The 27,799-nt window shown below is 48.2% G+C and overlaps 1 protein-coding gene across 1 annotated transcript in view; it reads left to right on the top strand.

The window, feature by feature from the left end:
* LOC105520010 (TBC1 domain family member 3B-like) overlaps positions 1 to 19,723 on the top strand; it is an 83,307-nt gene extending 63,584 nt beyond the window's left edge. Inside the window, exons 3-9 of the mRNA XM_011953564.1 lie at positions 15,810 to 15,857; positions 16,422 to 16,543; positions 17,369 to 17,463; positions 17,850 to 17,915; positions 18,355 to 18,454; positions 18,829 to 18,978; positions 19,671 to 19,723. Of these exons, the coding sequence (XP_011808954.1) occupies positions 15,810 to 15,857; positions 16,422 to 16,543; positions 17,369 to 17,463; positions 17,850 to 17,915; positions 18,355 to 18,454; positions 18,829 to 18,978; positions 19,671 to 19,723 (634 nt within the window). The remainder of the gene's footprint in view (positions 1 to 15,809; positions 15,858 to 16,421; positions 16,544 to 17,368; positions 17,464 to 17,849; positions 17,916 to 18,354; positions 18,455 to 18,828; positions 18,979 to 19,670) is intronic.
* The last annotated feature ends 8,076 nt before the right edge of the window (positions 19,724 to 27,799 follow it).

Raw genomic sequence — 27,799 nt, 5'->3', positions numbered from 1 at the left:
CGTGATCCGCCCGCCTCGGCCTCCCAAAGTACTGGGATTACAGGCGTGAGCCACCGCGCCCGGCTAATGTTTTCTTTTAGTACTTTCATAGTTTGAGGTCTTAGAGTTAAGTCTTTACTCCATTTTGATTTGATTTTTTTAATATGGCAAGAGACAGAGGTCTAGTTTCATTCTTCTGTCTATGGATATCCACTTTTCCCAGCACCTTTTATTGAAAAGACTGTCTTTTCCCAATGTATGTTCTTGGCACCTTTGTCAAAAATGGGTTCACTATAGGTGAATGGATTTGTTTTCAGGTTCTCTATTCTGTTCCACTGGTCTATGCATCTGTTTTTATGCCAGTACTATGCTATTTTGGTTACTATATCTCTGTAATATAATTTGAGGTCAGGTAGCATGATTCATCCAGTTTTGTTCTTTTTGCTCAGGGTAGCTTTGGGTATTCAGGGTCTTTTATGGTTCCATATAAATTTTAAGATTGCTTTTTCTATTTCTGTGAAAAAATGTCATTGGTATTTTGGTAGGGATTGTATTCAATCTGTAGATTGCTTTGGGCAGTATAGACAGTTTAAAGATATTGATTCTTCCAATTCATGAGCATCTTTCCACTTTTTTGTGGCCTCTTCAATTTCTTGCATCAATAGTTTAAAGTTTTCATTGTAGAGATCTTGCACTTCTTTGGCTAAGTTTATTCCTACATATTTTATTTGTAGCTATTATAATTGGAATCACTTTCCTGATTTCTTTTTCAGGTTGTTTGTTGTTGGCATCTAGAAATGCTACTGACTTTTGTATGTTACATATGATATGTGACTTTTGTATCCTGCAACTTTACTGAATTTGTATTTGTTTTTCAGTTCTAATCGTGTTTTTGTGGAGTCTTTTAGATTTTTCCAAATAGATCATATCATCTGCAAACAAGGATAATGGTTAATCTTCCTTTCCAATTGGGTTGCCCTTTATTTCTTTCTCTTGTCTGATTGCTCTAGCTAGGACTGGCTATATTGGATAACAGTGGTGAAACTGGGCATCCTTGTTGTGTTCCAGATCTTTCAGGAAAGGTTTTCAGTTTTTCCCCATTTAGTGTGATACCAGTGATAGTTTAATCATATATGGTTTTTATTGTGTTGAGATATGTTCCTTCTATACCAAGTTTTTTGAGAGTTTTTTTTCTGGTTCTCATGAATGTGCTTTCTTGTGTGGATAGTTGTTCAAATTTGGTGTTCTTAGGGGAGGATGATTGGTGGAGCTATCTATTTGGTCATCTTGCTCCACCTCCTCTTGTGTAAGGTTTCTTTCACTCAGCGTGGAATGCTTTGGAGAGTCATCCATGTCATCACATTTAGCTGTAATTCCTTTCTTTTTGTTATAGAGCAGTATTCCATCTACCCAGCACTCGAAATTGTCAGTCTTTTACTTTTAGTCATGTGCAAGGATATGAAGTGCAACTCACTGTGGTTCTAATTTGCTTTTCCCCGACGACTAATGATGTCAAGCACATTTTCATCTGTTTATTGGCCATTTATATATCTCCTTTTGAGAAATGTTTGGTTAAGTCCTTTGCCCATTTTGAATGTGGATTGTCTGTCTTCTTCTTATGGATTTGTAGGAGTTCTCTATATGTCCTGGATAGGAGTCCTTTGTCAGATATACCCCTTGTGAATATTTTCTCTCAGTCCCCTAGTAAAAAGTGATGGGTCTTTTTGCTCACTAATTGTGTCTTTTGAAGGTTTTATTTTCAATGATGACAAATTTATCCTTTCTTTTTAATGGGTAATGCTTTAGTGTCCTAAGAAAATTGTTGGCTACCCCAAAGTCAAGAAGGTATTTTCCTGTGTTTTCTTCTAGAAGCCTTATGGTTTTATCATTTACATGTAGATCTGTGATTCATCTTGAATTAATTTTTATATATGGGCCAAGTATGGTGGCTCATGTCTGTAATCCCAGCACTTTGGGAGGCCGAGGCAGGAGGATGACCTGAGGCCAGAAGTTTGAGACCAGCCTGGGCAACATAGCAAGACCCTGTCTCTACAAAAGTTTTTAAAAAGATTAGCTGGGCATGGTGCACTCCTGTAGTCTCAGGTACCTGGGAGACTGAGGACTGCTTGAGCCCAGGAGTTCTAGGCTATAACGAGCTATGACTGTGCCACTGCACTATAGGCTGAGGGACAGAGTAAGTAAGACCCAGTCTCTTAAAAAAAATGTGTATGATATAAGGTGGAGTGAAGGTTCATTTTTTTCCCCATACAGACATCCATTTGTAGAACGTGGAAATCTTTTTGACTGAATCTCATGCATAAATTCTCCTGGTAAATTATGCCTGTTTTAAGAGTCTGTCTCCCAGAACTAATTTTCCAGGCGCCTCTAATAGCCTCTGAATAGGCTTAGAAGATGAAATAATAATGGTGAAAAAACAAACACCTAAACTGAGTAAAGAAACAACAGCAGTAACACCAATGGCCCATTTGTGATATTGTCCAGCCTTTAGCCTCCCTCATTGCCTAGGCTGCATTTGGCTTCCCCTGACCAGAGCCAAGGAGGGCAGAGGGGAAGGGGAAGCAAAACATGGAGCAGGATGAGGCAAAAGTAGGAGCAAGTATTGAGAAAGTCCCTACGGGGCTGAGCCAAGCTGGTCTGGAAGCTGGCTGGTTCTTTGGGGCCCTACTATAATTTGAATGCTTGTGTCCCCTCCAAAATTCATGTTAAAACTTAAATTCCCAATGCAACAGTATTGAGAGGTGAGGCCTTTAGGAGGTGATTACGCCATTGAGGACTCCACCATCATGAACAGGATTAGTGTCCTTTAAAAGGGCTGGAGGGAGCTAGCTAGACTCCTTTTGCCCTTCCGCATCTATCATGTGTGGACACAACAAGAAGGCCCTCACCAGACACGAAATGTTGGTGCCTTGATCTTGGTATTTTCAGCCTCCAAAACAGTGAAAAAGTAAATTTTGTTCTTTATGACTTATCCAGTCTCAGGTATTTTGTTATAGCAGCACAGAGTAAGACAGGTCCTCAGCAGGAATATAACTGTACAGCTTCTCTGTGTCTCTCTCCTGGGATTTGTGGAGACTGGGAATATTAAGTCTCAGAGCGCAAGTCAGATAAGAGGGATGTGGGCCAATCTCTCCTCCAACAAGGCCAGAATGCAGCACACAACTAGTGATCCAGAAGCTTGCTCATGGTATCTTATTCATGCAATTTGCCCTGCCACCTTAGACGAAAAATGCTTATTACTTCATTTTATAGATGAGGCAACTGAAGATCCAAGAGATTGAATATGCTTCCCAGCACCATAAGTTACATGTGGTGAGTTAGGATTCTCTTTTCCATTTTCCTCTCCACTGCCTCTCATTTCCCCTGTGATCCAGCCCTTCCAAACCACGTGGTACTGAACCAGTCAGACCACTGTGTAACCACAGGCTTTCCCTCTTGAGAAACTTGCAAGCAAGCAAAAAAGAGATGCATGTGGGCCACTTCCTATTCCACATTTTCCCAAAATAGCCTAAAATTCCTATGAAACAAAGAGCATTTCAGGCCCAAGGCAAGGATTTGCTTATGTTGCATGCAATCTAGTACAAAGAATTTCAACAAAATGAAAACATTTGGACATTCCTTTGGACTTTATTGATTCAATCAACCTACAAAAGAATGGTACAAAACTGTATAAAGAACAGCCAAGCTTTTTGCACAGTGCCATACATTTGTCTATGTGGAGCCTCCTCCTTCAAAGCTGGCTTTGCCAGGTGCTACTCTCAAGTACTCTCAACTGCCTGGCAAAGTCAGCTTCTCCTCTTTGATGCCTCTTTGGCTCCTGAGGTAAGCTGGACGTCCCTGTATGCCCCACCACAGCCCTTTGTCCAAACCTCAATTTCCAACATCTCCTGGACTGTATTGTTTGCCTTCATGTCCATATACTCTGTTAGACTGCGAGACCTCAAGGCCAGGACCTGTTATCTTTTACTTCAGTATCCCAAGTACCTGTCACAATATCTCTCTAACTTGCCTCAATAAATGTTAAGTATTGAAAGGATGGAGGCCAGGCAGGGTGGCTCATGCCTGTAATCCCAGCACTTTGGGAGGCCAAGGCGGGCAGAATATCTGAGGTCAGAAGTTCGAGACCAGCCTGACCAACATGGAGAAACCCCATCTCTATTACAAATACAAAATTAGCTTGGTGTGGTGGCACATACCTGTAATCCCAGCTACCCAGGAGGCTGAGGCAGGAGAATTGCTTGAACCCGGGAAGCAGAGGTTGCAGTGAGCCAAGATTGAGATCGCACTATTGCACTTCAGCCTGAACAATGAGAACAAAACTCCATCTCAAAAAACAAAAAGGGTGGGGTGCCAGAAGATTGAAGAGAGTTGCTGAGTCAGTTCAGGAGAACTTCTGAGGGCAGGAGCTCAAGTAACGTTCTAGATGTGTGCTCCTTTCTAGCTGTGTGGTACTCAGTTTCCTCATCTGAAAAAAGGGGATGGAATTAGCAACTACTTTGTAGAGACGGTGTAAGGATTGAATGAGTTAGCACAGGAAAAGCCTTTAGAGCTGTGCCTGGCATGTTTCACACTCAATGAATTTTAAAATCATCATAATCATTGTTATGATCATGATTATAGTGATAGTATCTTGCTTTCATGTCGGGACCACAGACGCTAGGCTCCAGCACAAGTGGCTGATCACAAAGAGTACACATCCAAGGCTCCTTGCCCTCTTTCTAACCTAGAGAGACACCTGCCCTGGAAGAAGGAAAGGTGACAGTGGCATGAGGAGCAGGAATCTAATGCCAGGAGGTGGCTCAGACAAGTCGGGTGGACCAAGATGGTCTCACTTGAATGGGGGAAAATGGAGGCCTATGGTTAGGATACCCAGAAGCCCACCGGCTGTGTGCAAACGTCCTCAGAGCTGGTCAGCCTCCAGCCACGTTCCTCAGCCTTTCTTCCATACGGGGACTAATCAGTGCCTTTTAGTTTTTTACTACCGTAGATAACACTGGAACCAACATCTTTGCATATAGAGCTTTCCTTCCTCTGTGTTGGGATTATTTTCTTAAAATAGGTTACCAGGAAGTGGAATTACTCAGTCAAAGGTTATGTGCTTTTAAATGACCATTTTCCCAAAGTTAATAATCACAGTCTAATCTAAGTGGAGTACACAGCTGCTCCTTTTTTGGTCTGTCCTGAATTCCCTTTGTCAGGAAACTACTGTTTTTCAGTCCATCTGATCCTGGTGAGCTGCCACTCCCACTCCCACGCCCAACCAGGGTTCCCTGTCTCAGGAGTGGGCACACATCTAAATGGCCATTCAGAGAATCTCAGAGCCTTGGGCAAAGCAATTGGCCTAGGGTAAATATGTGACATCAGCAGGGCCAATCAGAATTTTTGGAGGGCTATATTTAAAATTTGTTTAAAACACCTTTAGGTTTGTAGAAAATGTAAGTACAGTACAAAAAACCTTTTTGCTAAACCATGTGAGAATACATTTGCTGATATGATGCCCATTACCTCCAAATATACTTTAGTGTGTGTTTCCTAAAAACAGGGACTTTCTACTACATCAACTATTAAAATCAGGAAATTCATGCTGATACATTACTATCATTAAATCCTCCGATTTCATTCAGGTTTCACCAACTGTTCCGAAATATTCTTTTTTCTTTCTTTCTTTTTTTTTTTTCCAGTGGCACCATCACAGCTTACTGCAGCCTCGACCTCCTGGGCTCAAGTAATCCCCCTGCCTTGGCCTCACAAAGTGCTGGGTTTACAGGTGTGAGCCACCACGCCCGGCCCAAGAACATTCTTTGTAGCAAAGGGATCCATTCAGAATCACACATTGCATTTACTTGGCAAGACTCTTAGTCTCCTTCAGTCTGAAAAAGTTCCTTGATCTTTTCTTAACTATCACGACCTTGGTCCTATAAGGATGACCAGCCAGTTACTGTGTAGAATGCACCTCAGCCTGAGTTTGTCTGTTGTTTCCTTTTGATCAGATTTAGATGATGCATCTTTGGCATGAATATCACGGAAGTGCAGCTGTATTCTTTTCATTGCATCCTATCAGGTGGCGCCATTTTGGTTTGCCCCATTGCTGGTGATGCTCACTTTGTTACTGGATTAAGGCAATGTTGGCCAGCCTTCTCCACTGTAAAGTTATTCTTTACCCTTTTGTAAATAAAATCTGGGGGCAGTTACTTTGAGACAATGTAAATATTCCACTTTTCCTTAATTTTTTTGAGACAGGGTCTAGCTCTGTCACTCAGGCTGGAGTGCAGTGGGACAATCATGGCTCATTTCAGCCTCTGCCTCCTGGGCTCAAACAATCCTCCCAGCTCAGCCTCTTAAATATCTGGGACTACAGGCACTTGCCACTATGCACGGCTAATTTTTGTAATTTTTGTGGAGATGGGGTTCACCATGTTGCCCAGGCTGGTCTTGAATTCCTGGGCTCAAGTGATCTGCCCACCTTGGCTTCCCAAGTCCTGGGATTACAGGCATGAGCCACTCTGCCTGGCCCCATTACTCCTTAATCATTCCATTTATTTGTTTGCTTATTTATTTATGTTAGTATGAACTCACTGCTTCCTATTTTATCCAAGGGTTTATAATCCATTATTCTCATTATTTATTTTGATGCTCAAAATGTCCCAGATTTGGCTAGTGGGGTTTCTTCAAGCCAGCTTCTGTGTCCTCCTTTAAGTGCTTCCTTGCTTTCTGCTTTAATAAGATATTTTGGGTTCATATGGTACTTTCCCAGGCTTGGCCTTGGAATTAGCCATTTCTCTAAGGCATTCTAATTCCTTTTAGCGTAGAGTTGTTTTTAGAAGTCAAGATCCATGCCTTATGCAAACTCACTGCCAGATGGCAAAAAATCAAACTAAAAATAAAAAAATGAAAAAGGATCTGTGCCCCTAGTGTGCTCATTGTGAATATGGGGAACACACTCTATCTTTGTCTCCATATTAAACACCACGAGTTTACATCCTTTTGGAAGTTTTATCATGGACTCTGAAACAAAGTTTCTCTCTAGAATTACAACTTCTAAGATCATGTAGACCTGGAGCTACTGGGAGACATCTTAGCGCTACTGAGTAAGATCCTGTTGGGGAATGAAGTAAAGCAGAGGCAAGTGGATCTGAGAGGTGGACAAACCTAGGGTCCCAGAATACTACTAGAGCTAGTCATGCCTGAATCCCTTGAATTTCTTGGCTACTTGAGCCAATGCATTTCTTTTTTGTTTAAAGCTAGTATAAACTAGGTCTCTCACAATTGATGGAGTCCTGATCAATATACTAAATAGCTTACAAGTGACTAGTCTGCCTTTCTACCATGCAATGCTGGCTCTAACCTTCAGGTTTGTTCCCTGGGGAGAGGGAGTTTAGCTCTGTCTGGTTCCCCGTCTGTCAACGCTTGAGGCTGCAACCACGCCGGTACTGGGCTCCCTAGAGTCACTTGGCTCCACGGGGACCTCTCCCACTTTGCTGCTAGTCTCTCATGAAATGGTGCTACGCTACCTTAGAGGCCTTGGAGAAGAAGGTGTGGGGGAAGACCATCAGCTCCTCCATTGGGTCTGCCCCAAGTGTGGACTCTGGCTGCCTTTTAACACCCCAAAGCAAAGACAGGGCTGCAATGGTCAACCCAGCATTACTGAAGGCTCAACCATAGCAGAAGGAAACAGAGGCTGGAGAAACAGATTTAAAACTGGAAGCCAGGTTGGGTGCAGTAACTCATACCTATAGTCCCAGCACTTTGAGAAGTCAAGGCTAGAGAATCACCTGAGGCCAGGAGTTGGAGACCAGCCTGGGTAACATAGCAAGACCCTATCTCTACAAAAAAAAATTTTTTTTTTAAATTTGCTGGGTGTGGTGACCTGAAGTTCTAGCTACTTGGGAGGCTGAGACAGGCAGATCACTTGAGCCCAGGAGTTCGAGGCTGCAGTGAACTAAGGTCATGCCACTGCACTCTGGCCTGGGCAACAGAGCTAAACCCTCCAACCCTGTCTGAAAAAAGAAACAAACAAGCAAAGCTCTACCTCTCCCATGACAATCTAGGAGAATCCAGATGTCTGCAACCACACAGGAACCAGAGCCTATGGGTTTCCTTCTGGAATGACCCCAGGGGACTCGGCAGTCCCCAACCAGCCCTGAAGGCACCCATCAACAACAGAAAATGAAGACAGAACTCAGCAGTCTTCGTGCAACACCAGCCTGATCTCCTGGGGGACCTCCTGGGCAGAAAACAGCCCCCTAATACACACACACACTTGTACATGCTGCTAGTACCACCCCCACGCCACATCCACACACTCACATGCACACACACACACACTTTTCTCCCAAGGACAGACCATTTTCTTTCTCTTTTTTCTTTTTAAAAAACTCCCATGACAGCTTAAAAAGTGTTATTATTATTATTTATTTATTTATTTAATTTTTTTGAGACATGGCTTCCCTCTGTCACCCAGGCTGGAGTACAGTGGTATAATCCCGGCTCACTGTAGCCTTGACCTCCTGAGCTCAATCAATTCTCCTGCCTCAGCCTCCCAAGTAGCTATGACCACAGATGAGTGCTATCACATCTGGCTAATTTTGTTCACTTTTGTAGAGAGCACATCTCACTATGTTGTCCAGGCTGGTCTCAAACTCCTGGGCTCCAGAGATTCTCCCAACTCAGCCTTCCAATGTGCTGGGATTACAGGCATGAGCCACTGCGTCTTGCCAGACAATTTTCAAAGCAGTGCAGTCCATATCTCTACACCAAGGGGAAGAAAAATGTTGGGCCTAGTGTGGTGGCTCACAGTTGTAATCCCAGCACTTTGGGAGGCCAAGGTGGCTGGATTGCTTGAGCTCAGAAGTTTGAGACCAGCCTGGGCAACATGGCGAAACCCCATCTCTACAAAAATTACAAAAATTAGCCAGGTGTGGTGGCGCACACCTGTGGTCCCAGCTACTTGAAAGGCTGAGGTGGGAGAGAATTGCTGAAGTCCAGGAAGTTGAGGCTGCTATGAGCTTGATTGTGCCACTACACTCTAGCCTGCGTGACAGAGGGACACCGTGTTATAAAAAAAAAAAAAATCAGAAAAAAAATTGCTCCCAAAGATTTGGAAACACTGTGCAACACGACTTCCCCCGTGAGCACTCGAGGCCGCCCCCTGCTGGGCGTGGTCCGCTCCGGAACAAGGTCTGGTCTAAACCGCAGTCAGCCAAAGCCCACAGAAGTGCTTCTCCCAAAACAAGACGGGCCTGTGCCGCAGAGGTTTATTTAAGACTTTTCCTCTCCCTCACACAGAAAACAGGGAAACGATAAACTGAGTATATTTTTTCCCTAAGAAAAAAAGTTTCCAAAGTCTCAGATAAATGTTTTCTTTGTCTCTTTCTCTTTCTCTTTTTTCTTTTTTTGAGACACTCTGTCACCCAGGCTGCTGGAGTGCAGTGGCCCAATCACACGGCTCACTGCAGCTTTGACCTCCTGGGCTCAAGCAATCCTCCCACCTCAGCCTCCAGAGTAGCTGAAACTACAGGCATATGCCATCACACCTGGCTAATTTTTGTACTTTTTGCAGAGACATGATTTTACCATGTTGCCTAGGCTATTCTCAAACTCCTGAGTCAGGCGAACTGCCTGCCTTGGCTTCTCAGAGTGTTGGGATTATAGGTGTGAGACACCACACCTGCCTAAAAAATGTTTTCCACAAGACTCAGGCTCAGGCTCAGGGCCCCCCATCCACTTACCCCGCTTACCACTCTAGGGACCTCTGCAAGTAGAAAGCTGTCCCCACCCAGCCTTGCATGAAGGGAAGGTGAGGGAGTGGAAGAGACCTCCCACTTCCCCAGAGCATAACGTTGGAGCATCTCTGTTGTTGTCCGTGCTCCACATGCTGAAGACTGTGCTGGGCGCTGATGAAAGACTCTGCTGATTTCTCAATGTCGATGGAGGCTCTGAACAAAGAAACCCAGGGTCACACAGTCAGTGACAGGCTGAGCTGGGATTCCAACCCAGGCCGGCTGACCCCAGAGCAATAGCTCTTAGCAGTCCCCACGAATTGCTCTCCACAGAGCCTGCAAAGTCATCTAGTCCATCAGCCCACAGCTTCCTTACTGGTGCCTCCAAGGAAGTTTCCCTTATCTATCCTAAGACTCTCTTGCTATCTCTCTTGCCTTGTTTCCTTTGCCTCATGCAGAAACACCCCCTCCTCTGACAGTGTCAGACCCCCCTGACCACAGCCATGGCCATCTCTCAGCTTCGCTGTCCTCACACAAGCAAGATCTCCCACCCTCAAGGCCAAGGGTTTAGATAAGACCTTCACTGCAAGCCATTCCTGATATCACTGGTGTTGCAGCAGTTACACATCCCTCGTCATCAAATGCTTTCAGTCTTATTTTCCTAAGTCAGAGAATTCAACCTGTTTTTTTCTATCTCCTGTGCCCCAGGTGCCCAGAGGAGGTTCCCACCATGGACATTTCTTGCTAAGGTGTTGGCTTCAGTCAGTCCAGGCCAAGGGCAAAATGTGTAAGTTCTGGGGCCTGAAAGATGTGCATTGACACATGGGCACAGGGAGAGGAACATCACACATCGGGGCCTGTCGGGGAGTAGAGGGCAAGGGCAGGGAGAGCATTAGGACAAATACCTAATGCATGTGGGGCTTAAAACCTAGAAAATGGGTTGATAGGTGCAGCAAACCACCACGGCACATGTCTACCTATGTAAAAAACCTGCATGTTTTGCATATGTATCCCAGAACTTAAAGTGTAATAATTTTTTTTAAAAGATGTGCATTGAATTCTGCTTTAGCCACTTACCAACTCCGTGGCTTATGTAGGGGTCTCTGGTCCTCTCTGAACATCGGTTTCCTTGTCTCTGGCTCTCTTCTCATTGGTATCTTGTGGGATGTTTCTTTCAGCCCCAAAATATTTCCTTTTGGAGACAGTGATTCATTGGGTGCCAAGCATTGTACCCTGTTTTCAGCTTAGTGGCTTATAATGAAGCAGCAAGGCACCTAGTGTATGTTCCCGACACGCATTAGGTGCTCAGTAAATGTGTGGCCCCTCCTCCCTCTCCAGACCAGGAAAGATCTCTTTATATTTATTTCACTGGAAATTTTCCCATTTCACTGTGGTTTCCCAGGAACAAGCAGTCCCTGGTGTATTTTGCAAATTAGTACATCCCTCTGCAGATGGCAGGCCTGAGACCAGAGAAGTACACCATGGGTACAAAGTCACATAGCAGGCTGGTGGGTGGTTGACAAGATGGCCCTTGTCAAGTCAGTAGACTCTGCTTCCCCTCCTGTATTAATCCGTTCTTATGCTGCTAATAAAGAAATACCCAAGACTGGGTAACTTCTAAAGGAAAGAGGTTTAATTGATTTACAGTTCAGGATGGCTGGGGGAAGCCTCAGGAAACTTACGGTCATGGCAGAAAGGGAAGCAAACATCCTTCTTCACGTGACGGCAGTGAGAAGTGCCGAGCAAAAGGGGAAAAAGGCCCTCATAAAACCGTCAGATCACGTGAGAACTCACTCACTATCACGAGAACTCACTATCACGGGCACCCCCATGATTCAATTACCTCCCACCAGGTCCCTTCCATGAGATATAGGGATTACGGAACTAAAATTCAAACTGAGATTTGGGTCAGGACACAGACAAACCAACCTCCAAATCCTTCAAAGGGGACCACCTCCCCTTCCTGTCCCCTTTGGTGTCACTTGAGCAGTTCTAGGTCTCTCTGAGCTCCAAGTCTATCCTCTCATCTCCTCCATCCAGGTGAACTTACTTTTCACCAACTTATATCTGCTCAAGGCAAAAAGAGAACTTATTGGCCAGACACGGTGGCTCATGCCTGTAATCCCAGCACTTTGGGAGACCAAGACGGGCAGATCATGTGAGGCCAGGAGTTCGAGATCAGCTTGGCCAACATGGTGAGACCCCGTCTCTACTAAAAATACAAAAATTATCTGGGTGTGGTGGTGGGCACCTGTAATCCCAGTTCTTTGGGAGGCTGAGGCAAGAGAATCACTTGAACCCAGGAGGTGGAGGTTCCAATGAGCCAAGATCACACCACTGCAGTCCAACCTGGGCAACAGAAAGACTGCCTCAAAAAAAAAAAAAAAGAAAAGAAAAGAACTTATTAACTCGTGGACCTGGAAAGTTCAAGCAAGGGCAATTCAGACATGATTGAATCCAGAGCTCAGACAAGGTCTTCAGGGTGGTCTTCATCTTATGTCTCCTTTCTCCTTCCCTCTGTCTGATGGTTTGAGTCCATAACTGGCCTTCTGCACATGGCAAGAAGGATGTCCCATGGCAGCCCCAATTCTGTTTTCAAATCACTTAGCACCTCAGAGAAAAAGACCAATAGATTCAGCACAAAAATCCAGAGAAGGCCTCTGATTGGCCCTGTCTGGTCTTTTTTATTTTACTTTATTTTATTTTATTTATTTATTTATTTGAGACAGAGTCTCTCTCTGTCACCCATGCTGGAGTGCAATGGTGCAACCTTGGTTCACTGCAACCTCCACCTCCCAGGGTCAAACAGTTCTCCTACCTCAGCCTCCTGAGCTGCTGGGATTACAGGCGTGTGTCATCACGCCTAGCTAATTTTGTATTTTTAGTAGAGATGGGGTTTCACCATATTGGCCAGGCTGGTCTAAAACTCCTGACCTCAGATGATCTGCTCTCCTCAGCCTCCCAAATTGCTGGGATTACAGGTGTGAGCCACCGCACCTGGCCAGGGATAGGTGTTGTAACAGATGGATTAGGCCAGTTGCCATGGCTCACACTTGTAATCTCAGCATATTGGGAGGCCAAGCTGGGAGGATAACTTGAGGCCTTGGGGTTCAAGACCAGCCTGGGCAACATAGTGAGACCCCCATCTCTACAAAGAAATTTTAAAAATTAGCCAGGCATGGTGGCACATGCCTGGGGTCCCAGCTACTCAGGAGGCTGAAGCAAGAGGATTGCTTGAGCCCAGGAGTTTGAGACTGCAGTGAGCCAAGATTGCACCACTGTCCTCCAGCCTGTGTGACAAAGCAAGACTCTATATCTAAAAAGAAATTTTTTTAATTAACAAAATTAAGAACAGGGGCATCTATCTACCTTTAGAATCTGGGGAGAAAAAAGGACAGGGTCAACTCACCAGAACCACATAGAATGAGTTGCCCCTCAGAGAGAGGGATGTGCTGCCAGAAATGAGGATGGCTATGGCACAGATAAAAACAGCAGGTGTTGCCCAGCACTGCCCTGACCTCCACAGCCGCAATACTACACCCACAGCTGTTAGCAGGGCCTCTGCCTCTTGTTCAAAGAAGCTACAGAAAGAAAAGAACATGATTGTTGAGGCCAAGTGGAGCTGGGACAAGTTGTAGTTCTGCCATTTGTTAAGCTGTATGACACTAACCAAATTCCTTATCCTGCTGAAGCCCAATTTCCTCACCTGTGGAATGAGGATAATGATTCTTACTTCAGTAGACTTACTGTGAAGATGAAACAAGCCAACCACCAAGCCCAGGACTCAGTGTGGAGGACAGAATTCATCTACCTGATCTCTTTGCCTTTGGTCCCTGACCTCCAGCTTGGCTTCTGGGTCCCAGCTCTGAAACTGGGGCCAGGTCTATCTGTACTTGGAGGCCCATCTGCTCCTCCTCATGGAGGAGAATGCAGTGGAGCTCACTCTGATGCAGCGGCAGGAGGTATTACCAGGAGATGGAGCACATGGTGTTTTGTTTATTTGTTTTTCCATCTTAATAAAAAATGTGCAGTTTTTACACTGTCACAGAACAAATAGAACCTTGACATATGGGCCTCTATTTATGTGCATGATTTAATTAATCATGTTGCATGTTCCAGCATCATTCTATTACGAAGAATGATATTTTTCTCTGGGACTCTCTTCCTTCCTTCCTTCCTTCCTTCCTTCCTTCCTTCCTTCCTTCCTTCCTTCCTTCCTTCCTTCTTTCCTTCTCTCCCTCCTTCCTTCCTTTCCTCTCTCCCTCCTTCTTCCTTTCTCTCTTTCTCTATCTCTCTACAAATATTCCCTAGTACTTACTCTGTGCCAAGCTCTGGGCTGGCCTGGTGGTGAACAAGATGGACACAGCTCTGCCCCTAGAGAGCTTACAGTCTAGCAGGGGATTCAGATGTTAAGTGACAGTCATTTAACTACAATTGTAGTGAATGCTATAAAGGAGAAACACAGGGGGCTAGGAGAAAGAAATTTGGCCTGGTCTGGGGTATCCAGAAGAGCTTCCCAGAGGAAGTGGCTTTTGAGCTAAACTTGGGAACAGGTGGAGGTCTCCACTGGTTGTGGAGTTCAATAAGGTGGGTGTTCCTGCTGCAAAAACAGTATAAAGGAGAGGCCAGAGGGAAGTGACACCATGCCTTCTAGAACAAGACAGAGGGCTAGCATGTGTGGAGGAAACAAGGCACTTGGGAGAGCTGCTCAACACCAGGCTTGGGGGCAGGCAGGGGCCAGATCACATAGGACCTAAAGGCCACACTAAGGCTATTGGTCTTAATTCCAGAGCAATGGGACTTACATAGTTTCAGGGCTGCACACCGATTGGAAGTGGGAGCTCTCACCAGGAGGTGGCACTTAGAGGTTTTGCTCATAATTTCCAACTGGATAAAACACTGTCTATTTCTTGCAGTCACAGAGCAGAGTGTGGCAAGCTCATGGACTGGGTGCTGGGTGCACTGTGCTTTTATCTACTTTCCCTGGACTCCACCTCTGGCTAGCTGATCTATAGTCCCTGCTGGTCCAGGGACTGGAATGTGTGGGGCCAGAACCCAGGGGAATCCTGCAGAGACAGAAGGCAGCAAAGAAAATCATGCACAATGGTGAAAGGTGCTCTCCCTGACCCACGGGGACCCATGGCAGGACCCACGGGAGGGTGGCAGGATGGAGGCCCCATGAGCCTCCCCAGGCAACACTGACAGCACCAAGTGCTGGGAGAATTCAGGTTCCTGGAAACTCTCATCCAGGTCTGCTGGGAACATGACATGGCACAGCCACTTTGGTAGCCAGTTGGGCAGTGGCTCACAAAGCTCAATGGACTTGAACCAAGCGTCCCCAAAGTGTCACAGATATTGAACCCACTGATTTGAAAACTGACATCCACAGGAAACCTTCATGCCACGTCCGCTGCTTGATTCATCATCACTCATACACAGAGCCTTAGGGAACGACCTTCAACATGGGAATGTGGAGAGGAAGGCTGGTCCTCCTTTCAACAGTAGAAGACTCAGTGAGAAAAGGGAATGAGCCAGTGATGCCTGCACGAACATGGGTGAATCCTAGATGCATTTTGCTAAGGGAAAGAAGCCAGACCCAATAAGCTACCACTGTAGGATTCCAAACGTCGGCCATTCTGGAAAAGGCCAAACCATAGGGACTGAGAACCGGTCTGAGTGGCTAGGGGCTGACGGACTGGGGAGAGGCTGGGTGCATAGGGGCCACCCTGGAGACTTAGAGGATGAAGGAGTCGCTCCAGGAGAGGCTGGAGCGGTGGCCAGGAGACTCTGCACATTTGTTTAGAACCACGGAGGAACTGTACACCCAAAGGCTGAACTGGCATGCGTACAAACCAAAAAAAAAAAAAACAGAGGGAAAATGATCGGTCAACTTACTGTACAATTGGACTATTAGCATTTCACAGATGTGGATTTTACTGAAACATTTCTTAAATAGTCAAAGGCCCTGAAGAGCTCACTGCTTATCTGGTGAATCACCTGAACCTGAAATTGGATTTGTTGTTAGGCTTTGTAGACAAAGTGAAACTAACATCTGCGCAAAAGAAACAAAAGCCCCCTTTATCTGTTTTTTAGGCAGCGGGAACTATTCTACATCCTCCTGGCATATTCAGAGTATAACCCGGTGAGTATTCCCAGCAGTGACCATATTCCCATATTCACGGCTATATTCCCAGACCATATTTCCATATTCCTGGGTGTGGATGTCTGGTGGGGGTGTCATTGCTTCTTTCAAAGTCAGTATTTGTGACCCACCAGGATATAGGAGGTAGGACTCCAGCTCACCGCTGGCATAAACCTCCAAGCAAGGGGGTGGTCTCAAGGGGTCACACTGAGACACAAAGCAGTCAGGCATGGACTCCTGGTGTCACCTGGGCCTGACCACCACTTCTTGGAACAAGAAATGATGCCCTCCTCCTGGGACTGCCCCAAAGCCCAGGAGCTTGGCAGCATCACACGCAGGACAGTGCTATCAGGAGACATTTTGGACAAGGTGCTGAAAGGCCCGATGGACATAGCTCTTGTCATAAAATGAATTTGCATCCTGAGGAAGCCTCTTCTTCAGAGGAAGCCTCCCCAGTTACCTCTGCCCTCTCTGATGACATGAGTCCTCCCAGGTGACCTCAGTCCTCCCAGGTGACTTCAGCCCTCCCAGGTGATGTCCTTCCACAGTGACTGGCTCTTGCGGGCGGTGGGCTACTGCAGGGACCTGAGCCATGTTGCTGCCTTGTTCCTCCTTTATCTGCCTGAGGAGGATGCATTCTGGGCACTGGTGCAGCTGCTGGCCAGTGAGAGGCACTCCCTGCAGGGTAGGTGGACAGCTGCCCCCGGGGCCTCACGCAGTCAGACCCAGGAATGGCCACCCTGGCCAGGTGATCTCGGCTGTCAGTGAAGACACCTTGCTTGTGTCACCAGCTTTTTGGGAGCCTTTAGGATGTATCTGCCTCACACAGTCAGACCCCGGGACAGCCAACCTGGCCAGGTGATCTCAGCTTTCAGTAAAGACACCTTCCTTGTGTCACCAGCTTGTTGGGAGCCTTTAGGATGTCTCTGCTGAGGGTCCCTCAGGAGCCCAGGGCTGATCTCCAGAGCCCAAGTCAGACACCTTTCATCCTCATCAGCAAAAGGCATCTCATCCTCCCTGTGGCTGCCCTCTGTGTCCTGCAACCACGCCCTCTGGCTCTGATTCTGTGCAGCTGACTCTCCCCTCCCTGAGAGTCCTCCTGCCCTTCAGCTGCCCAGGCTCCAGCTTCTCTTGGTACCCACAAATGGGCCAACCAAGCCCAGATGGCAGCTTCTCCCCATCCCATGTCCCCTGGCCTGACGCCACTTCCAGGAGATGACCACGAAGCCCAGCACCCACCCTGTTCTGGCCGCCCTCTGTCGTGGCCTCAAAGTCAGGCTTGCTCTACGGGCACCCTAGCCCAGGAGGCCTCCAGGAGCACCTCCAGCCAGGCTCCAGGGGATGTTCCCACCTCTTCTCTCCAGGGCCAAGGCCACATGGTAGGGTCACCAGATGGGAGGGTGAGAGGCCACGGGGTTTGGGGGGCTCTGCGGCTGCCCATCTCTTCCAGCTGATGGCTCCACATCTTGGGAGAAGGCTCTGATTTCATGATGGGCTGGGAGCTACTCAGGATTCCACAGCCCAAATGGTGGGACAGTCCAGGGGCTCCAAGACCATCAGGAGCATGTGGTTCCCACATCACAAGCCAAGACCCTGTGGCATCTGGTGAGTTTATGGTCCCCTCGGCTCTTCCCCAGAGGCCCTGCATCCCGTGGGGCTGGAGGAACGGAGGCTGGAGCCCCTCGTAGGGCTGGTGACTGCCTGAGTCCCAGCCAGGATCTGACCGGGGATGTCGGGTTCTCCATGGGCTGGGAGTTGGTTTGCTTTCCAGCCCTAGAGGAGACAGAGGCACAGGGATAGGGGCCCAGCTCCTGCAGAGCAGGGCTAAGGGCAGTTTGTCTACCGTGAGTGCCAGAAGGTGAAGATGTTGGGGGGAGCCCGGGACACCACCCAGTGTTCTGCACTTGGGGAAGGATCTTCAGAGGCCCCTGGAAGAGGGAGGCTTTTAGGGCAGCCCAGGGGGCCCTGAGCACCTCTGTTCCTCCCATCAGGACAAGGAAGGTCTGTGCTCACAGTGTTCCTCATTCAGCTGGCTTCTCTGGATGCTGAATACTGGGGTAAGGAGGCACAGGGGGACCCTGGCTCAGGGACCCTCCTTGCCCTGCAGTGCCCTGCTTCCCCAGCCCGGGGGTCCGGCTCACCTCCAGCACACAGGAGGCTCAGGCGGATCCCCACAGGACACACAAGCAAGACCCTCTGCCCAAGAGGGGTCATCCCAGGGCAGAGGCCAGGGCTCAAGCCCAGCCTCATGGACAGACTGGGCCCGACTTGGGAGGGCTCAGGGGAGCCTCAAGCCCTGGGGAAGCCCCTCTCTCCACTGAAATGAGTGCCCCACATAAGGAGCTGCAAGATCTTGTTTGACCTAGCCTCCTGGAGGGGTCGGGTGACCCTCATGGGGAAGGTCACTGACTCTGGTCACTGTGCCCCAATGCGCAGCTTGAGCCACCAGCCCTGGCCTGGAAGAGCCAGATCCTCCCGTGTCTACTTTCCCCACAGATCTTTCTTGAGCTCATCCTGCGCCTGTGGGACGTATATTTGCTGGAAGGGGACCAGATGTTGATGCCGATAACAAGCACTGCCTTTAAGGTTCAGAGGAGTAAGTCCACATGTGCCCACGGGACTTACTTAGGGAGCACTGGGGTCAAACTCCAACTAGTCCAAGGGCAACTTCCTCACACTGTCCTCATGATCCTCTGTTCTGGCCCAGAGGGAGGTCTGGCCAGGTGGGCTGGGCGGGGCACAGTGACACCGAGCCCATCCCTCACATGACCCAGATGAAAGTTAGGAGTGTGGTGAGCACTTCCCTACCCAGGCTGCTCCCACAACCACAGCCTCCTGTGCACATCTGGACCCCTGGGGTGGTCACAAAAGGATCTGGCACTGCCTAGTGGGAGACTGAAGTGGCCATGGGGTATGGGCCCTGACCCTTCCCAGGGGACTCTCCTGGCCTTATGCCCACCTTGTCTCTAGAACGCCACATGAAGTCCAGGTCTGGCCTGCAGGCACGTTTTCGAGACCAGTTCTTCCATATCTGGGCCCTGGATGATGACACTGTTCTTAATCATCTTTGGGCCTCTATGAAGAAACTAACAAGGAAGCATGGGGACCTGCTACCCCTAGGTGGGCTCCAGTACCAGGTCCCCTCCTGAGTCACCCTCTGGGGCAGTCAATACTGGGGGAGTGCCCAGGACCCCCAACCCTACTACCTGGGCCTTCCTCTTCACCTTTTCTTCCTCCTCTTCCTCCTGGACTCTAAGAAAGTACAGGAGGCCCACCATTCCTCAGGGCAGGCACTCAGTGCATACGTACTGGACATGCTGTGCATGCAGGAGGGGGATGTGGGCAAGACCCTCCAACAAGCCCCCTCCCACTTTCCACGGCGGCCTGTTCTCCCCCTCACAGGGCCCTCAAGGGCACTAGAGGAGCCAGACCCATTCCTGAGAGCCTCTGCCCCTCCCTGCAAGAGCTGACAGCCTCAGAGAGCAGCAGAGGCCCCTTACTCCTGCAGACGCCTCCACGGGTGCCAGGACAACAAGCCTTGAGCCAGGGAGACAAGGGAATCAGTGTCTCTGACCCCCAGAGCATTCAGAGAGAGGGCACAGGTGGGACCCTGGGCCCAGAGCCAGAGCCAAGAGTTCAACCAGGTGTGGGAATGGTCAGCGCAGGACGAGGCAGCCCAGGAGGGCAGAGGGTGACCCACGTCCAGGCCCAGTCACCCACTGAGGAGACAGGTCCCCACATAAGGTGGCAAGGGGGCTGGGTGACAGCCAAGGCCCCTCCCACCTGAGTTCTGCCTGGGGGCCATATCCCAGGCCCAACAGCCCTGGAACAAGGTTGTGTAGCAGGAATCCCCCAACCAGGCTGAACCCTGGGGGCAGTCCCAGGAGCCACCTGCCATGCCCTGACAGCTTTCCCACACCAAGCGGCACACACCCCTTCCTCTGGGATCAGCACACTACAGGCGTGTCCTCAGTGTCAGATCACGGGGGCCACACAGAGACCCTGAGGACTCCAGAGACCCAGGTAGGTGGGGCTTGCCTGGAAAGGCCTGCATGGGCTCACTGGAGACACTGACCATGTCTGTTTTCCTTTCAACCAAACCCGAGCAAGGGTCCTCGGCACCCAGGTCTGTGCTGGCTTCACGTGGCAGGAAGACCCTCTGCAAGGGGGACAGGCAGGCCCTTCCCGGCCCACCAGCCCAGTTCCAGCAGCCCATTTGGCCAGCTTCCCTACCTCGTCCCACACCCTCTCCTAGTGGGGCTGTCCATGAGGCCAAGGCCCAGGAACATGAGGGGGCTTCTGGGGAGCTCAGGGCAGCAGACCACTCTCTGGGGGCACCCGGGAGTCAGGACATGCCCAGCCTGGCCCTGGCTCAGGGAGGACTTTGGTGTTCCTGGAGATTCCTGGAGTGGAACTTGATGCCCCAGCTCCCGACAGACCTGGATGTGGGGGACCCTTGGTTCCCCCATGAGGATTTCAAACAGAGCTGCTGGGTCCATGTCCCTTCTGAATATGTCCTGGGCAGCCATGGGACCATGGGACAGGCCTAGCCCAGGAAGCCCAGGGGGACCCTGACACTGGGCCCAGCCCAGGCCCATCAGGACTAAGAGGGAGGTCAGGAGATAACCCCACTACAACATGGGCACCTGCACCTGGCCCCCTCGGTGACCAGTGACTGGCACGTCTGGAAGGAGCAGGGTGGCACCCCGCCAGCTGCCCCGCAGCCCTAGACACCTTGGAAAATCCCATTCGATGGGGAGGCCAGTCCCATCAAGGCCACAAGAGACAAAGAGGTGAGCATGGCAGCCCCAGCCAACCAGCAGCATGCCCTGGGACCTCTGTCCCAACCTTTGGGCCTGTGTCCCCCTCCCAGGGCACAGTTCCCAAGCCAAGAGGGGCCTGGCCTAGACCCCAGCCCTGGGAAGAGAGGGGCACCAGGGGTGTGGTGGGCTCCCAGCTGCAGTCAGTATGGCCATGCAGGGGACCCTGGCACTGCAGAGCTCTGCCACTGTCACAATTCACCTCACAGAAGCTGGGCAAGTCCTTGCAGCCACTGCAGGCACCACCACCAGGTGCCTTCCAGCTGCCAGTGCAGGCTTTCCTGACAGGAGGGCACCCTGTAGCCCTGGCCTCAGCAGGTCAGACTCTGAAGGTATCTGTTATTCATGTTCCCAGTACTCCCACCAAAGAGAATTACTATGGAGGATGACGTTGGTCCTGAGTTGAGCGAAACAGCATGCCCTGTGGATGGAGCCAGCTTCTTTCCAAGCCACCACACTTGCTGGATGGGCCCACGGAGCAGGTGGCCTTGAGACCGGCATGGGGATGGAAGAGGCTCAGCATCCTGCACATGCCCTTACCAAGGCTCACCAGGCTGACACCACTGCTGAGCACCACATTTGTGGATGAGAGACTCACACCTAGTCCCTGGGATGGCACAATTTCCCAGGAGGATCTGCTGGCCACCTGCTGGCAGGCTAACCACACCGCAGAGGGGTTGAGATTGGCTTTCACTGCACTGAGCCACAATGTGGACATGGACTCATGGGCCCTGCAGTGCACACAGCACTGCCTCCGAGCAGGACCCCCCATTCACAGCTAGGGACAAGCAGCAGTGCTCCTACCTCAGGGCCTTGGCTCTGCCACCTGTACTTTGAATGTTCTCAGTTCCCTCCAGGCTTCTAGCAGCATCTGGGCCAGGGCTCATGGCTGGATAAGCACCCGAAGTCCCAAACAAGTTTCCCATCCTCGTTTTATTTTTTGTTAAACTTATGAAAATTTATTAAGATATGACTTACATCCCTGGTAAGTGCATAGCTCAAAAGACATTCAGAGATGGAACACACCAGCCCCCAGATCACAAAGCCAACCATGCCCAGCCCCTCCCAGCACCCCCAGCCCCAAAACCAGTGTTCTGACTTCTGACAACACCATGAGCCTGCCTTTGTACTTTACACTCATGGAAGGATAACCACCTTCATTTGTAAAATAAATGTTACTGTTGAAATGATTTTACACATACACCTTCCATCCAGCTGCCCTCAATAAGGACGTTTTGCAGTACCATGGCACATAAGAAATCTAGGCTGGGTGTGGTGGCTCATGCTTGTAATCCCAGCAATTTGAGAGTTCGAGGTGGGAGGTTCAGGTTCATTTGAGCCCAGGAGTTTGAGACCAGCCTGGGAAACATAAGTAGACCCCTTTCTCTACAGAAAAGTAAGAGAAATTAGCCAGGCATGGTGGCGTGTGCCTATAGTCCCACCTATTCAGGAGGCTGAGGTGGGAGGATTGCTTGAGCAATTGAGTTCTAGGAAGCAGTGAGCACTGCACTCCAGCCTAAGTGACAGAGTGAGACTTTGTCTCTTATAAAAACAAAATAAGAAATTTAACATTGGTGCAATGCTATTAACTAAATGGTAATGTGAACTATTATCTAAGGTTATTAATGCAGTAATTATATGAATAGGGTGAAATTTATTCAAACTTCACCCGTTTTTGCCTAGCTTCTCATACCTGTCCAGGGATCCCACCTCTGACTCACCCTCTGCCTTTAGTTCGTGTCTCCTTAGCTTCTTCCAGGTGGTCCAGCCAAACACACACCTGGGCTGAATGGTAGAGCTGATTGCTCCTGGGCTCCAAACCTCTACAGCATGTTACCATGTTGAGTACTATAGGCAGTGGTAACATAATGGTGGCTATCTGTGTATCTAAACACAGAAAAGGATCATAAATATACAGTGTAAACAATAAAAAATAGTACACCTGTCCAGGTGTGGTGGTTCATGTCTATAATCCCAGCACTCTGGGAAGCCATGGTGGGAGGATCACTTGGGCCCAGGAGTTCAAGACTAGTCTGGGCAACATAACATAATATTTAAGAAGGCCCCATCGCTTCTTAAATATCAATGTTTAGAGATGGTACACCTGTGTAGGGTAGATCCATTATAACCTTATGGGAACCACCATCCTATATGCATTCTGGCGTGGACTGAAATGTCGTTATCTGACACTGATTGCGTAAGTAATCTAGAGATAATTTTAAGCATACAAGAAGATGTACTTAGGTTATATGCAAATACTGCACCAGTTTATATCAGGACTTTGGTATCTGTGGGAGATGGGGAAACTGATTCCCCACATACATTGAGGGGCAACTGTAAACATTTCAGGCCCCACAGAATGCTCAATTCCCTGTACCCCCATCCTGAGGGAAATTCTATTACTGGAGATTAGTTTGCCTGATGATAACTTCATATAAATAGAATCACACATTAAGTCTTCTTGTAGATCTATTCTTATAGGTCTAACTTCTGTCACTCGCACATGAGCTGTGTGAGATTCATTCATGTTGTAGCCACAATTTATTCATTTTCTTTGCTGTGTAGTATTCTAGTCTTGAATGTCCCATGATTTTTTATTCATTCTTCTGTGATGGGTATTTGGGAAGTTTCTAGTGTGAGGCTATTACAAATTGTGCTGCTATGAGGGTTGTTTTACTTGTATTTTAGTGAAGGTATAGACACATCTGTGTAAGGTACATGTGCAGGAAGGAAATTGCTAGCTCATGGGAGGCAAATGTTTAGCTTTGATGAATATTACCAATCATTCTAAAATGTTTGTTCCACTTCACCTGTTCATCCGTGAGCTGGAGCGTTCCATCCACAGCTTGGGCTGTCTCAGAAAGACCTGGGTTCAGTCCCATTCAGCCACTTAGTAGCTGTGTCCCTTTGGGCAAACCATGTAACTTCTCTGAGCCTCAGGGTCCTCATCTGTAAACTGGGCTGCTGGTGGTCCTTACCTCGCAGGGCCACTGGGAGGACTAAGTGAGATGAAAGCTGACTCCCTGAGAGACACCACTTCTCCCTCCCTCAGACTTAACAGGAAGATACCTTCACTGCCCAATGCGAAGGCCATGGGGAGGACGCCAGGCCCCAGGGCTTCCCTGTCCCAGGAGCATAAGCCCTGGATTTTTGTTTCCAGAAACAATCACCCCTGGGGTCAGGATGACTCTCAAGTCCCCATAGCCTGTGCTCCCACTCCATGAAGGCGGGCTTCTGCAGTGGAGAAGGGGCTGCACTGTGCCAGCCTCACCCTGGCCACTGTCTGCCCTCGTGACTCAGAGCACAGCAAGGTCCCCAAGCAGAGCAGTGCAGGGTCTGGCCCCAGCCCTGGTCTCTAGACATCCCAGTCAGCCCCACCTGCCCCAACCCTGCCCCCTCCATCCCTCAGCCTCTGCGTGCCACCTTCACAGCTCAGGACATTTTAGCTCCTTACATGACACCATCATCTGTCTCCTCAAGCGGAGTGCAGCACAAGGGCAGCGAACTCAGTCAGTCTATAGATGTGTCTCTGGTGTCTGGAAGATGAGAAGTTCAATACATACTTGCTTAGTGTCTGCGTGCATTTCATTAAGCACAAGACAGCTTTGAAAATAAAAGAGACCCTCCCAAGGTGACAGTGCGTAGCTGGCATTTTCCAGGTATTCTCAGCATGCCAGGCACTGGGCTGGACCATGGATATGGGAGCTCTGAGCCCATGGAGTGCCAGGTTACAGGCATGAGTCACCGTGCCCGGTTGGAAGTACTGTTTGTTTCTTTATTAAAATTTGTACTTTCTCAGTTTATGTAATTGACAGGTGTTGCCTTTGTGATCAGAAACAGTAAAGGTATAGAAAAAAAATGTGTAGAAAAAAGCAGTAAAACCAATCACATCTGTAATAAAATCCTTGCTTTTAAATAAAATGTGCAGAGAAGAAAGATGGAAAAGAAATGCAGTGGGCCGGGCATGGTGGCTCACGTCTGTAATCCCAGCACTTTGGGAGGCCACAGCGGGAGGATCACTCGAGGTCAGGAGTTTTAGACCAACATGGCCTACGTGGTGAAACCCCGTCTCTAATGAAAAAAGAATTAGCAGGGCATGTTGGTGGGCACCTATAATCCCAACCACTCCAGAGGCTGAGGCAGGAGAATTGCTTGAACCCGGGAGGTGGAGGTTGCAGTGAGCCAAGACTGCACCACTGCATTCTAGCCTGGGCAACAGAGCGAGACTCCGTCTCAAAAGACAAAAACAAAAAATCCCTTAATAGTTGTGGTCTCTGAGGGCTGGGGATATCAGGAAACTTTGCTTTTCTGTCTAATTTTGTATATGCTCATCTTCAGATTTGAATGTATTCTATTAAATTCCCTTAGCAGCCTCCTCATTAGTCTCTCTGCCCCCATTCCTGCCTTTGCCTGCCATGCAAAGGCTTCCCTGGCATTGTGCTAGACAAAGCAGGTTGCTCCTAGAAAAAGTCTCCGTTCTCTATGCCTAGTTAACTTCCACTTACCCATCAGTACTATACTCATGGTCTCCCCAACTACTTTATAGAAGACTTCTGTAGTGGATGCTGTGACCTGCCACCCAGACGTCCACTTCAGGACCAGGGCCCTCATTCTCTGGCTGCTAGGAGACTTGGAGGCGGATGCTGGCAGATGAGTCTTACTCTGGGAAATGCCCTGGCTGAACGGAGCTGCCTGGGGACAGTCTACATCCATGGCCTAGTTCATTGGAGCAGGGAGATGGGGTGGGCAATAAAAGCCCATACCGCTTGCCTCCATTCACTGCAACTTTGAAGGGTCATCTACCCTCCAGAACTCCCTGCGGGAGTGGTTAAGACCTCTGTTGCAACTGAAGTGCAGTCACTCTGTCTGGCCAGGCCCGCCAGCTTCACCCTCTCACAGGTGCTGGTCCTGAGGGCACTTTCCAAGGAACTTCCTTAACCAGTGACACCTTCTTGACCTCCCAGGTTAGGCTAGATTCCTTAATTATATGCTCTTCCAGGGCACATATCTCCTGTGTAAGTTTTACATCCATTTGTAGTATCTGGCTAATGTCTGCCTGTCCCATCAACTGTAATAGCCACAGAGTGGGAGCTCTATCTGATTTTATTCACCGTTGCATTCTGCCATGCTGGCATGCAGTTTAAAAATATTTGTAGAGTGAACAAGCAATTTTATTAACCATCTAATATAATCCCTTAGGAGGCCATCAGCTTTACTTAGGGCTGCAGAATGTCTCATTCATTCATTCAATAAATATTTACAAGGAGAAGCTGGATTCCTACCTCTCAACACCAAAATAATTCCAGATGGTTCAAAGATGGTTATATGTAAGAAAATGAAATCAATAACTTTCTAGAATAAAGATGAGTAAGTTTTAGAAAAAAAAAAAATTGGTGGCTGGGTGTGGTGGCTCATGCCTATAGTCCCAACACTTAGGGAGGCCGAGACAGGCAGATCATGAGGTCAAGAGTTCGAGACCAGCCTGGCCAACATGGTGAAACTCTGTCTCTATTAAGAATACAAAAATTAGCCAGGCATGGTTGTGCAAGTCTATAATCCCAGCTACTCAGGAGGCTGAGGCAGGAGAATCGCTTGAACCAGGGAGGCAGAGGTTGTAGTGAGCCGAGATTCTGCCACTGCACTCCAGCCTGGGCGACAGAGCAAGACTTCATCTCAAAAAAAAAATTTTTTTTGGAATATTAAAGGCCTTCATAAGTATGACCACATAAAATTCTAAACCTTTATAAAGCAAAAATAAACATTAATAAGCTGGGCCAGGCACAGTGGGTCACGCTTGTAATCCCAGCACTTTGGGAGGCTGAGGCGAGCAGATCACCTGAGGTCAGGAGTTCGAGACCAGCCTGACCAATATGGAAAAACCTTGTCTTTACTAAAAATACAAAATTAGCTGGATGTGATGACACATATCTGTAATTCCAGCTACTTGGGAGGCTGAGGCAGGAGAATCGCTTGAACCCAGGAGGCGGAGGTTGCGGTGAGCCAAGATCGTGCCATTGCACTCTAGCTTGAGCAACAAGAGTGAAACTCCATCCCAAAAAGAAAAAAAAAAAAGATTAATAAGCTGGCCAGGTATAGTGACTCATGCTTATAATGCTGGAACTTTGGGAGACTGAGGCAGGAGGATTGCTTGAGGGACCAGACAGGACAACAAAGTCACACAAACACAAAAATTAGCAGGTCATGGTGGTACATTCCTGTAGTCCTAGCTACTCGGGATGCTAAGGCAGGGGGATAACTTGAAGCCAGGAGTTCAAGGCTGCAGTGAATCATGGTTACACTTGTAAATAGCCACTGCACTTCAGCCTGGGCAACGTAGAGCCTGACTATATTTATATTTGAAAAAATAAGACAAGTGAAGAAAAAGCAGCCAATAAGGAATATTTCCAGCTAGGCACAATAGCTCATGCCTGTAATCTCAGCACTTTAGGAGGCTGAAGTGAGAGGATCGCTTGAGCGTAGGAGTTTGAGAACAGCTTAGGCAACATAGCAAGACCCCAGTTCTACAAAAAATGCAAAAATTAGCCAGGTGTGACCGTGTGTGCTTGTAGTCCCAGCTATTCAGGAGGCAGAGGAGGGAGAATCGCTTCAGCCTGGAGGTCCAGGCTGCAGTGAGCTGTGGTTCTGCCACTGAACTCCAGCCTAGGTGACAGAGCAAGACCCTGTCTCTAGAAAAAGAAAGTAAAATAAAAAATGTACATGAAGAGTGTTTGCAATACCTACATATGACATCTGATATACCAAGAACCCTTGCAAATCAAAAGGTTAAAAAGCCTACAGAAAAATGGGCAAAGAATGTGAAAAACTATTGGAAACCTTATTTCTATTCTATGAAATGCAAATTAAAACAATAATACAATATCACTTTTTCTATAAAGTTGACTGAATTGAATGATTAACAATACCCAGTCTTGGCACGAGTGTAGATAAACAAGAAATTTAATTCACACTTGTTGGCAAAAGTTGTCCTGAACTCTTTGGAGAGCATTTTGGCAATATGTATGAAATTAAAGTATTCACTGTTTTTGACCAAACAACCCTACTTCTAGGAATTCATTTGTATAAGCCACTGCACTTTGTATAAGGTCATGTTTTTGTACAGT

This window comes from Colobus angolensis, unplaced genomic scaffold (genome assembly GCF_000951035.1).
Source record: "Colobus angolensis palliatus isolate OR3802 unplaced genomic scaffold, Cang.pa_1.0 Scaffold368, whole genome shotgun sequence".
NCBI classification, from domain to species: Eukaryota; Metazoa; Chordata; class Mammalia; order Primates; family Cercopithecidae; genus Colobus; species Colobus angolensis.
This window is presented reverse-complemented; position numbering and strand designations above follow the sequence as displayed.